This window comes from Vicia villosa, linkage group LG6 (genome assembly GCF_029867415.1).
Source record: "Vicia villosa cultivar HV-30 ecotype Madison, WI linkage group LG6, Vvil1.0, whole genome shotgun sequence".
Lineage (NCBI taxonomy): Eukaryota > Viridiplantae > Streptophyta > Magnoliopsida > Fabales > Fabaceae > Vicia > Vicia villosa.
Genome location: NC_081185.1, coordinates 68,894,351 through 68,907,579, shown reverse-complemented (window position 1 = coordinate 68,907,579; position 13,229 = coordinate 68,894,351). Strand labels below are relative to the sequence as shown.

General features: G+C 33.7%; 1 protein-coding gene across 1 annotated transcript; it reads left to right on the top strand.

Moving 5' to 3' along the window:
• The first annotated feature begins 1,325 nt into the window (after positions 1–1,325).
• On the top strand, positions 1,326–2,763 carry LOC131613821 (uncharacterized). The gene is made up of 2 exons (XM_058885460.1): positions 1,326–2,155; positions 2,441–2,763. The coding sequence occupies exons 1-2, from the start codon at positions 1,326–1,328 to the stop codon at positions 2,676–2,678; spliced, it is 1,068 nt and encodes a 355-aa protein (XP_058741443.1). The 3' UTR covers positions 2,679–2,763.
• Positions 2,764–13,229: the final 10,466 nt, after the last annotated feature.

The window sequence follows — 13,229 nt, the reverse complement described above, 5'->3', positions numbered from 1 at the left end:
TGCTAACACGAGGAATTTGATGAATATTCGGCTTGAAATTGACTCACTACTAGTCACTCGTGCATTTTCTAAGTGAATATTATTCATTCGCATCTTTTAATTAAATGAAATGATACTTTAAATACTATATATACCTTTAGATTCAAGATATCTCACATTTTCAAAAAAGAAAATGTAGTTGCAAGAAGATTAACCAAAGTAGTTTTTTTTTTATCATGACACTTGTTGAAATTACTTTCTATTCGTGTTTTTGAATTTTTTCAAGGATAGGTTGTACATATCATTTTTACTAGTTGTTTGATGTGTTAGGTTTTATGTCTCCCGTCCTTTTTTTTCCTTAAAAATGATTAAAAAAACACTATGTAATTTAAGAAATTTTCAATTTTTTATTGTTTAATATATTTATTTTTGGGTTAGGTCAAACTATTTCTTTATTTTTTTGCTTTTTCCTTGTTACTTTACCAAATATTTACGTTAAAAAAACTTAATTCTAAAATCTAGAAATTAAAAAATAATTTAAAATAATTACACAAATATTAATTTTCTAAAACAAAAAAAAAATGAAAGAAACAAGAAAATAAACTTGATATATATCTTATAATGCATAAATTACCAAAAATAAAATTTAATAAATATATTTTATAATTATTTCATACTGTATCTTTTTTGTTGCAACATACTTATTTGACATTGATGATATTTTACAAATACTATCATTATTGAAAAGAAAAATAAAAGTATCCTTAATAAATTAGCTTTAAAAAAGTTGTCATTATTTAATATTATTTGAAAAAAAGTGAAAAATAAAAAAAAAATTGACAAGTTTATGGGCCTGTTTGGTTCAACTTTAAAAAAATGGATTTTTTCTTTGTATTTTTGAAAATAAATTTTCCAAAACCATTTTTCAAAATATTACAAGCTTTAAGATATTCGTTTTTTTTCTAAAATGAAACACTAATTTTGACATCCTATAACATAAATATATATTATTGAAGATCAAAACTTAGTCAAAATCGCAATTTTTTCAAAAAGTTATATTTCAAAAATAATTTTTATGAAAATCTATTTGAAATAGCTTCAAAATTAAGTAATTTTTTGAAATTTCGATATCCAAATATTTTTCTCATAAATTGATGAAATAACTAAATTCACATTTTAAGAATAACTATTCAAACAAAATTTTTATTTGAAACCTTTATAAAAAGTTTTTTTTTTAAAAAGGTTTTCACAAAATGCTATAAAAATCATTTTTAAAAAAACCAAAACAAACGGGCCCTATAAATGATAGGAAATAAGGATGGTAGTGAGAGCACATGGTTTTCACAATGAATTTCATTTTACCAACATCTCTACCAAATCCAGACCCTGGTTTCAATGTAAGTGTAACGAAAGAAGAGTTCAACTTGTTTCACAGTGTTGATCGACAGTTGTTCAGTCGTTTGGTGATGGAGCTTGGTCGAGAAACCTCTGAATCGATAAATGTAATGGCTTTCATATTGTGGGTTGAAAGAAAAACCAAAGACTACAATTTAGTGTTAAAGATTCTTCAACGGTGGCCTGACCTTATGCTACGCAATCTTGCTGATGAGATTGCTGTCCTTCTGAATTGCATTGAGAATTCTGATTACCCTAACGCTTGTTCAAGCGAAAGTAAGTTGTTGTTGATTCAACACATCTTGCGTCACAATGTGACACTGGAGTATTTTCATGAGAAACGTCTGAATGTGATTACTGAAGTCACAAAGTTCATCAATGATGTCTGTGTAAGAGCTTTTTCAGATATTATTGAACAAGCATTTTATGAGAGAGATGTGAAGGAGCAAGACCTATATCTTGCTAATGTTTATGCTGCTGATACTAATCCTCCTCCACAAATCATCTATTATGCTCCTCCTCCTCCTCCTAATGCTGTTCAAATGGTTCCACAACAACTTAATGTAGTGCCACCACCACAGTATAATAATAATAATAATACTGGACAAGATATAAATGAGATTTTGTCCAATTTGAATTTGGATGATATTTATTCGGCTGATATTGGCATTGTTGCTCCTGATGCCAATCGGATCAAGCCAATCGATGATAGGACCCTTTTCATCACCTTTTCCAAGGGTTATCCCATTTCTGAGAATGAGCTTAGAGATTTTTTCACCAGGTACCCTTTTATGTTTTTTTACTTATTTATCTAATTGCATATATCAACAATATATATTATCTTTTCTTTTTCACTGTCAATTTCTACTAGTAATACAGATAAAAAATATTTATGTTCTTTAAAAAATATTTTTTTATGGTATTCAAATTTTTTAGATATTTCTCTTGCAAACAAAATAATAATAGACACACATAAAATATGAGTTAGCTAAACATTATATACTTTTTTGATTGATAATTAATAATATTAACTCTTTTCATATTATGCAAATTTTGCCCCCCAAAGAAAATGTGGAGACATCATTGACAGGCTGATCATGCAAGAAGCAAATCCTGCTGGCCAACCACTATATGCTCGTCTCGTTGTTCGTCCAGATGCTATCAACGTAATTGATAATTTTCTGGAGTATCAACCAAGGATGAAATTCGCCATTAACGGGAAGCATGTATGGGCTCGAAAATACATACACAAGCCACTATATGCACACCCTTTTGAAGCTGGGCCATCTAGATATTTTCCATGATGTTGTTTTTTTATAACTGTGTTTTGTTGCTATGATGATTGGGATGATAGCAATCTTGATTACATGCTTTAATAAAGTTTATGACAGTGGTATTTATATTTGCTACTGAACAACTATTTGATCAATTAAGCTTGATGAACTATTCATGTCGTCAAACTTAATTAATAATTGCATGTTGTTGGATTTCAATAAATATTATTTTATGTTTATTTCCTTTATACTTCTTCATTAATCTCCATCTATTAATTATTTCTTATTAAATGTATACTTGACAATATATACTTGGATTTGAGTTAAACGTACTACATAGAATCTAGTAGTAACAACAAATCTGGTTGTCCGAATAAAATCTAATTACTTAAACTAAATGTACATGCTTATTTTCTTTGAGATGCTTGTCATACTTCCTCACTCTGACTTTTAGAACGAATCATCCCTATGAGGGGTGCAAATTAATTATTAACATTTTGACTAAGATTTTGACTAGAGGTATGCATGGATCAATAACCAAACCAAATTAAACCATTTATATATATATATATATATATATATATATATATATATATATATATATATATATATATATATATATATATATATATATATATATATATATATATATATATATATATATATATATATATATATATATATATATATATATATATATTGGTTTGGATCTTAAAATCTAATCAGCTAAAGTTGAAGCTTTAAATAAATTTTTCAATCACTTAAACTAAATGTAGATGTTTATTTTCTTTGAGATGCTTGTCATACTTCCTCACTCTGACTTTTAGGATGTGTTTGGTTCAAATGAGGGGGAGGGGAGGGGAGGAGATTTAAAGAAGGGAAGGGGAGGGGAGGGGAGGTGAGGGATTTTTTTTAATCAAATAAGTGTTTGGTTCAAAATAAGAGAGGGGAGGGGAAGGGAGGGGTTTTAATTAAAAATATGTTTGGTTCAGGAGGGGAGGGGAGGGGTTTTATAAATAAATTACACTTTTACCCTTATGATCTTATATAAGTGATATAATATTCAAATATGAAAATTTCATAAATGTTATTTTGGTAATAATTTTTTTAATATTGACGGACTAAAACGTTATAATTTACCATAACGTTAATAAACTGACTACACTTGATTCATATTATAACTCTCTGACACAAATGAAACTATATGCTAATAATAATTTTTAAATAGTGATGAATCATCTAACAAAACAAATACATAAAATAAGTTATTATTAAAACTAATAATTTAAATTTCTAATAAAATGAATAAAAAAAAATAAAATAAAGTAAATGATTTAAAATTTGATATAAAGAAAATGTAATAGGATAAATAACAAAACTAGAAGTAAAAATAACATAAATAAATATTAAAAATATTATAAAAATAATGAAATGATCATGATTTGTATTAGGTTAAAAAAATTTGAAGGTGGATAATAGTTATAATAAGTTGATGGAAATAATCGAGAAAACTCACATAGAAGAGAAGCATTAACACGAAAAAAAATTGAAATATTAAAATTAAACTGAGGATATTTTAGTAAATATAATAATTTTTTACGTTTTAAAATTCAGATTCCCTCCTCTCCCTTCCAAATCCCCCCAATTCGGAGGAACGCAAAAAGTGAGATTTGGAGGGATTTTGCTCCCCTCCCCTCCTCTCCATTCCCCTCCTTAAATTTGAACCAAACATATTTAATTAAAAATTTCCCCTCCCCTCCCCTCCCCTCCATCTACTTCGAACCAAACACACCAGAATGAATCATCACTATGAGGGGTGCAAACTAATTATTAACATTTTGACTAAGATTTTTAATAGGGGTGTGCATGGGTCAATAACCAAACCAAATTAAACCACATATATAGTTTGGTTTGGATCTTAAAACCATTTTTTAAAACTGCTTTATTTTTTTAAAACCGATTTACATGTGGATCGGTTCAGTTTTAAACCAGTTTATCATAAAAAAAAACCAGTCTTAAAAAAATCGGTTTTTCTCAAACCCAATTTTTTGTTTTCTTTAAAAAAACCAATTTTAAAAGAAGTTTAATAAAAAAAACTCAATTTTAAAACCTATTTTATTATTTTAATATTCTTTTAAAATTGTAAAATAAAATTTTATTTTCAACATCACAAAGAAACATCTCTCAATAGGATAATTAAATAAGTATATTTGAATTTTACTCTGTATTATCTAATCATAAGAATTATTAAAAAATTTCATAAAAACTAGTACTTAACATGTACACGTAAATTTCAATATAAACTTTTTTCTTAAAAAAATATATATTAATACAAATGACAAAATTTATTTATTTATGAAAAGTGAGAAACATTTAATTAAAAAGAAGCAGTGCCTGAAATGTTGTCTGAAGCTATGAAAAATGAAAAAAATCTCATGATTATCTGCATAACTGAAATGAAAAAAATCTGGAAAAGATCAAAATGGCATTTCCAAGCTTCTTTTTAGACTCTGTTTCTATATAATAATAATTTATTTTCTAATTTCGTCTCAGTTTCACTAATAAGTGAGTGTTGGTAATATTAACTAAATTATGGTAGTGTTGGTAATATTAACTAAATTATGGTAGCACCGCGATTTAGTTTATGTTACACAGTTTAGTTTTTATGAAATTAAGGTGTTCATTTTGATTTAGAAAAGTTAATGATTCAACATCAGGAGTGTAAATTCAAATATAGAAATTTTAGGTAGTAAAATTAAAATTATATTTTAAACTCAGAATTTATTAATATATTATTAGAGAAATTTAACTTTTATATGTGTATTAGGTGAATCTCGAAAAGAAACAAATATATAAATTTAATACATAATAAAATTTTGATATCCAATAACTAAACTATATTATTATTATGGGTACCGGTTTATATTTATATTTGAATAACAAAATGGATACCCGCTTTTATATTTTAGTATTTGGAATGAGTTTTAAAAAGTTGAATAATTTGGATACCGATTTGGTTAAGGATAACCGGTTCTTTTGCACACCCCTAATTTTGACAACCAGGCTAGGAACTGAAGGATATGGATTTTCTCTTATGGTAGAGTGGTCTGATTTGCATTATTAGGATCACTTTATATGATGCAGAAACATTGTCTGGTGTGAAAGGGGAGTCTAAAATTTCTTGGGTCAAGTGGGGGGGGGGGGGGTGTATGCATGCCCAAAATACTTGGAGGTCTTGGGGTACATGACCTTCGGTTGGTCAACTTGGCCCTTTTGGTCAAATGGATGTGGCGCTTTATTTCTAGAGCTTTTGGTATTTGGCAGGATATTCTCATGGCTCGGTATGGGGGTAGCCACTATGTCTTCTATCTTGGGTGGGAGAGTTTCCCGCCTTAGAGCATTCTCGTCTTGGTGGAGAGGGCTATCCTTTCTTGGTGGTAAGTCCAGTGATACTTCTGATTAGTTCAGGGATTGTCTTTCAATGAAAGTAGGATCTGTCCCACTTACCTCTTTTGGGGATGACCCCTGGGTTAAGAATATTCCTCTTCGGCTCACATTCCATAGATTGTTTTGCATATCTAATCAGATCTCTAAAAATATAGAGGAGATTGGTAGGTGGGAGGGTGATTGTTAGATTTGGGATCTTAGGTGGCGGAGAACTTTTATTTTTGTTTATGACGAGGCTCTTTATAGTAGTCTTCAGTCTATGATTAGTGGTTTTAGACCATCGTTGGTGAGTGATGTGTTGAGGTGGCATGATTCGAGTGATGGTGATTATTCTGTGTCTTCTGCTTACTCTAGTATTCTCTCTCGCCAGTTCCCCCTTGATCAGTAGGTTCATCCTGTTGACTTAGTCCTCCCGTCTATTTGGGTTGCCTGGGCTTCCTATAAAGTTATAGTTTTCTCTTGGAAGTTGTTTCTAGATCGTATTTCTACCAGAGATAATTTGCTTAAGAGAGGAATCCATTTGACCTCAGGGACTCTTACGTAACCCTTTTGTTCTTTATTTATTGAGTCGGCCTCTTATCTCTTCGTGACTTGCGAGGCTGTGTCCTGTGTTTGGTATAAAATTTTTAGGTGGTTGGGTTGATGTTTTGTTTTTCCTAGGGATGTCAAGACTGTTAGAACAAGAATTGTTCTGATCAATAATCTTAGTTTTGATGATAACAATGTATATGAATTTTGCTCAAGATAATGTGGTACTCTAATCCTATGCAATTTCCCTTTCAGGAAATATATAAAGAGTATGCACAAATCAGCGCTAAGAAGCTTTGACTCAGAAGGTTCAGTATGCAACTTCAGCACATGGTCTGGCAAGACATCAGAAGATGGTCAAGCAGAATCAGAACATGGTCTATTAGAAGCATCAGAAGAACTCGAGTTCAGAAGCAGAAGCACTGAAGTCATGGAATCACGCTCAGAAGCATATCAAGATCAGAAGATCAGAAGATGCTCTGCACCAAGCTGTTTGTACTCTGATGATATTCAACGTAGTATTTACAAAGAACAAATCAGAATCAAGTACTAGATGGCAGGCTACGCTGACTGACAAAAGGAACGTTAGAAGCTATTAAAGGCAATGTCAGTAGTCACAGCAAAAGCAAGGCTCGAGGTAGTTGACAAAACAGTGAAACATTAAATGCAATGCTGTACGGAATACGCAAAGCATTAAATGCTCCCAACGGTCATCTTCTCAAACGCCTATATAAATGAAGTTCTGATGAGAAGCAAGGTTACCAATTCTTAACATTTTTCTGTGAATATTAACTTGCTGATCTGCCTAATCTTTGTATGCGAGGTAAGACCTCAGCTGAATTTCTTTTTGACGCAGAAATTGAAAGAACTTTGCACGCAAGGCGTAGACAAGCTCGGTTGTCAAAGCTAGAATCTGAAGAAGAGATTATTTCAGTTCATTCTGGTTCAGGTTCTGAAAGTGAAGAAGAAGTTATGGGTGAAAATCCTCCTCCTCCTGAGAGACTCCTCGGAGACTACGGTGTTGCAAACACACCGGGGGGAAGACAAATAATTGTCAACCAACCAGTAAATGCTACTAACTTCCAACTGCACCCGAGCACCATTAATCAGCTTGAAAGGAAACCTTTCACCGGAAAGGTTAACGAAGACGCAAACAAGCATCTGCAGAGATTTTTGACCATGAGCACCACTCTAAAAATTGACGGTCACACGGAAGAAGCAAAGAGGCTTAGGATGTTTCCTTTCACTCTAGCGGAAGAGGCAGAAAAGTGGTTTTATTCTCTACCAGCGGGTAGTATCACATCGTGGGAAGAGATGGAAAAGGCTTTCCTGAATGAATATTTTCCAGCGTCAGTCTTTCTACGAAAAAGGTATGAAATTCTGAACTTCAAGCAAAAGGAGGGTGAGTCTCTAGGTGATGCCTATAAAAGGTTCAAGAGGATTCTGGTGGCATGTCCAACACACAATATGGGCAAAACTGAACAGATGCAAATGTTTGTCAACGGGCTCAGAATCAAGACAAAGCAGTTAATCGACACAGTAGCTGGAGGCTCAACAAATTTTACAACAGCCTCTGGTATCATCAAGATCATTGAAGCAATAGCTGCAAATGAGCATTTGGAGTTGTATGACAGGTATACGAGCAAACCTGAAGGAGTCATTGATCTGAAGCTAGACACCAACAAAATTCGGGTTGAAGATGCTATAGCTGCAGAGGTAGAAAAGAGATTAAAGGCTATGAATATAGGTACTCAACAGGTTGCTCAAGTCCAACAAGCTCAACCTGTAATCTGTGAAATTTGCCAAGGCCCTCACCAAACTGTGTGTTGTGTTGCTACTCCTAAGCAAATTGAAGAAATCAAATGCTTGAGGCAAAACAACCCGTATTCTAACACCTATAATCCAGGGTGGAAGAATCATCCCAACTTTTCTTGGAAAGATCAACAACAAATTCCTCAGAAGGCGGAGTGGGAAGTAGTTTTGAGAGATTGGCTGGACAATGCTCTCTGTTTCAAGAAGAAACCAGAAACAACCATAGGAACACCACAGCTTCGATAAAAAATCTAGAAGTTCAAGTGGGTCAAATAGCACAGCATCTCACTCTACAGGCACAAGGTACCTTTTCGAGTTCAACTGTGAAAAATCCAAAAGACGAAGAGAAGATTAATGTTGTTACTACAAGGAGTAAGAAAATGGTAGAACCGGAAAAAGAAAAAGAGGAAATAGATGATCCCTTGGTGATTGAGGTAGATTTGGAGATAAGAGAAAATGTGAAAGAGCCCGAAATTGTGATACCACCGGTTAAGCAACTTGAAGAGAAAAATAAGAAAGATGTTAAACCGGCAATCAAGCTTCCTTTTCCTTCTAGAGTGACAAAGAAGAATTCAACAAAAAAAGGATTTTGAGAAGTTTGCAGCCTTGTTTAAAAAATTAGAGGTTAATCTACCTTTCTTTGAAGCACTTGAGCAAATGCCTTTGTACAAGAAGTTTACGAAGGAGGTAATCGGTAAAAAGAGGCCAATGGGGGGAGAACCAGAAATTGCAACAGAAAAGTGTAGTATAGTCTCTCCGGCAAGGAAGATCCCCATCAAGAAGAAAGATCCTGGAGCAGTGGCAATACCGTGCACCATCAAGAACATAATGTTTAAAAAGGTACTCATTGATTCTGGTTCTAGTGTTAGTTTAATGCCACTATCTATCTTCAAAAAGCTTGAATTGGGAAAGATAAGCGAAAATGAGACAAAACTAAAATTCGCTGATCACACCATTAAGAAATCATATGGTGTAGCTGAAGATGTACTGGTGGAGGTTGATAAGTTTGTATTCCCTGTTGACTTCCACATCATGGACATTCCTGAAGATGAAGAAACTCCTATCCTTCTTGGGAGACCATTTTTGTTAACAAGTTGTTGCAACTTTGACATTGAGAAAGGGACGCTAACGGTGAAATAATTTGATGAAAAAGTAACCTTGAAGATGTTAGAAGTCAAGAAACAAAGTGCAGGTGTACATGATCAAGCTTCTGTTGGTATGATCGAAAGTGAGGGAGAATACAAAAGCCCTAAACATCTCCGAGAAAAAGTTTCAAGCATAGCTTCTCAGGTGGAACTAGCTCATGTTTCTATCAAAAGTCCTAAGGTCACTATAGAAGTTAAGAAGAAAAAGAAAGTAGAAAACCAAGGTGAGAAGATGAAGGTTGAAAGTGAGTTAAAGAGAAAAGTGGTCCATGCTTTTCATCTTCCTGAGTTCTTGGTGGAGAAAGTAACAAGCAACAAGGTTTGGAGAAGGAAATACCCTCCATAAAAAGGGTAATGGACCGTCGAGCCATGCGACGTTAAACAAAGCGCTTCGTGGGAGGCAACCCACGGTTTTAATAATTAATTTCTTTATTTGTTTGTTTTATTTTTAGGAAATAAAAGAGGGCATCTCTAGTGAAAGCTAGGAAGTGATCATTGGAGTACAATACCCTCTGTAAGTAACCTCTCAAATGCTTGTTCTAAAACATTGAGGCCAATGTTTAGTTCAGGTGTGGGAGGGGTTCTTCTCTTCATTGATTTTAGTTGTTTTCCTTTTTATTTTTGTTTGGTTGACATTGTGTTATAGATTGATTGATGGATGCCGAATGAATGATGAATAGTAGTTAGTGGATGAAAGGTGCAACCTGAACTTATTTCCCCGAGGCACCCCAGAAGTTGATGCAGCCGAAAGAAAAGTAACTGTTGGACGCGACTTGCTGATACTGGACCAAGAGGATTGTATGGTATACCTGCGCCGGAAAAGAGCCACATAACACAAGGAGTGCTTTGGAACCTGTAAGCTTACCCAACATGGTGAGGTTATAAAAAGCCAAACACAACAGATTATCATCATGAGAGTTCATTCAGGTATGACTTTATCATTCTGATTTTGCGTATGTTCTACTGACACAGCATAATATGAGGACACACACTGAGGCATTTGTTTGTTTTACCACCTGAGCCTTTCTAGCCATCCTAAATTATATGTTTATCCGTTGTCACCCCATTTGAGCCATATCCTTTTGTTTGTTATAACCATATCTGTAACCCGCAGCCAAACACTTCCAACCCTTGCTCGGCATAAATGTTGTGGTTTTTAGAGTTGTGCTAAAATCTAAGTTTGGGGTAGTAATCATCAAAGAAGAGGGCAAGTAAAAAAAAATGAAAATAAAAATTTTGAGACATATGAATGTATGTCCCACAAAAAAAAAAGAGAAAAACTTGCCCGAATGAGAGACTCAGTTATATTAAGCACTCACGGAAGAATGAGTGAAGCAAAAGAGTCTAAGTCGAATAAATTCCCATTGTAACAAGTTGAGCACAATTACGAGAAACACAACACGAATGTCGAACCCAAAACCAATTGTTTATCCATTTCCTTGTGTATCTCACCGTACCTAAACCCCATTACAACCCAGAAGACCTCGAAAAGTGTGTGAACTTTGTTAGTGTAGTGTAGGTAGAATTTATTCAAAATTAAGAGTTGATATTGCATACCTTTATTTTGTGAGTGCAAAACACTTTAACCCTGAGAGATTTGGTGAGAAGTGTGAAAATCTTGCAGGTAAAAAGGTACTCTTATGTGGAAGTGTGGTAGAAAGTTTGGTTCGGCAAGCCAGAGATTCTACTAGAAAGGTAGACGCAAGTTGCGAATAACATCGACAGTGTTGTGGAAAGAAAAATCCAGAATAACATACAAAAGATTACTAATTCATTAAACTTCACATTATCCAATGATCGGTCACCATTTCTACCTAATTTCTGTCATGTATTCGGTCTAAATTGGTCGATTCGGTAACACTTTGATCAATGTTTTATTGCTTTTGTTTAAGTATTCCATGTTTGATTGTTTTTATGTTTACTTTGCATTATGTTTTAATTTAAGTTATTTAGATTCTTTTGATGCCGTTTGGTTAGTTGTGTGCAAATTTCAGGTTTGAACAAGTCATCTTAAGTGTCAAAACAACTATGAAGGAAGAAGTGGCAAGAGAAAGACGAAAATTCAAGGTTCTAGGGTCTAACACGGCCGCCCGTGCTTCCATACACGGCCCGTGTCAGATGAACGACACTCTCCATACAAAATCCAGGGAAGACACACGGCCGCCCGTGCTTCCATGCACGGCCCGTGTCAGGATTGCTGGGAGCAAAAATAAAAAAAAAGAGCAACACGGCCACCCGTGCGTCCAAGCACGACCAGTGCAGCTGAGAGCGTGAAAACTTCAAATTTTAGGGCTTTTTCATTAAATCTCCACCTTGAGGGCACTTTAGACATTTCATTTGGCTGAGATTTGTACCAGTACTATTTAGTTGAGTTTGAGAGAATTATTTAGGGACTTTTGCATCATACGATTGAAAATCACAGAGGAGAGAAGATAGCTTCATCAGGAGTTTTGGAGACGGAGAGATTCAAGGGTTTCCACCATTGAGGATCAAAGTCACCATTATTTTTGAGTAATGTCTACATTCTTTATTATGTCTTTCTTGAATATTATGAGAGGCTAAACCCCCCAATGCTAGGGGGTGGTCCTGATTTGGTTTTTGTAATAACGATGAATTTGTGATTTCGTCAATACATTGGTTTATATTATTCAGTTAAATTATGCAATGTTCTTCTTGTTTTCTTTATCGGTCAAATAAGGATTAATCTATGGCTAACAAATACAGGACTGTAGTTGTTAGGGTTTGTGCATAATTTGATTATAGTAGATATCGCCTAGGACTAGGGATACCCTATAATTACCACATAATCTTGATTATATAAAAGCTTGGTTTCAATTTAGGTTCCTAAGGACTTAGGAGGAAACACCCTAAGGATGTGGTAACTGAGTGTTATGAACTTGTTGAAGAGATTTTAATTCTGAGTGTTACATGCCAAATCAACCACTCACCCTAGCATCTCATATATTTGATAACAAAAATCAATTTATTTTTCTCATTATTTTACTTTGCAAGGATTTAATCCCCCAAAACCAAAACATTAATCTTTTGTTCAATTGAATCATATTTTACGAATCTGTATTTCCTACGCAGTCCTTGAGATCGACATTCGGGGAATTTCCCCTATTATTACTACAGAGGCAAAATAGTACACTTGCTATTTTACCGATCATCCAACAAAACAATTTAGCTCATAATGAGTAAAATAAGAACAACACAGAGAGATCTTAAGCTAGAAATTCCTAAGAAAGAAGATAGGAATGATAAACCTAAGGGTGACACTTTAATCACTTGCAATTTATTAATCAGCAAGTGACGTCTTCAATTACGCCTCTTGTCGACTCTGTGTCTTCCTTTATTCACTCTTGTAGAATTTTCAAAGTTTCAGAACCTCTTTTCTTCATTGCCTTACAGCTCTATTTTGAGTTTTCTATGATACATATTGTCTCTCTTTTCTTAGGCCTTTACAATGATCCATTAAATTAAGCCCAAAGAATAAAGTATATTCCTTTGTCTTGTACAATGATAGTACACTACACATGGGATACAACATGACACTGTGGTAGAATTGTAGTAGAAGCAGCAGCGTGACAGCAGTAGCAGCAGACCAAAAACAACTTTTCAGAGTTTTGTCTAGTAGTGTTGCATTCTT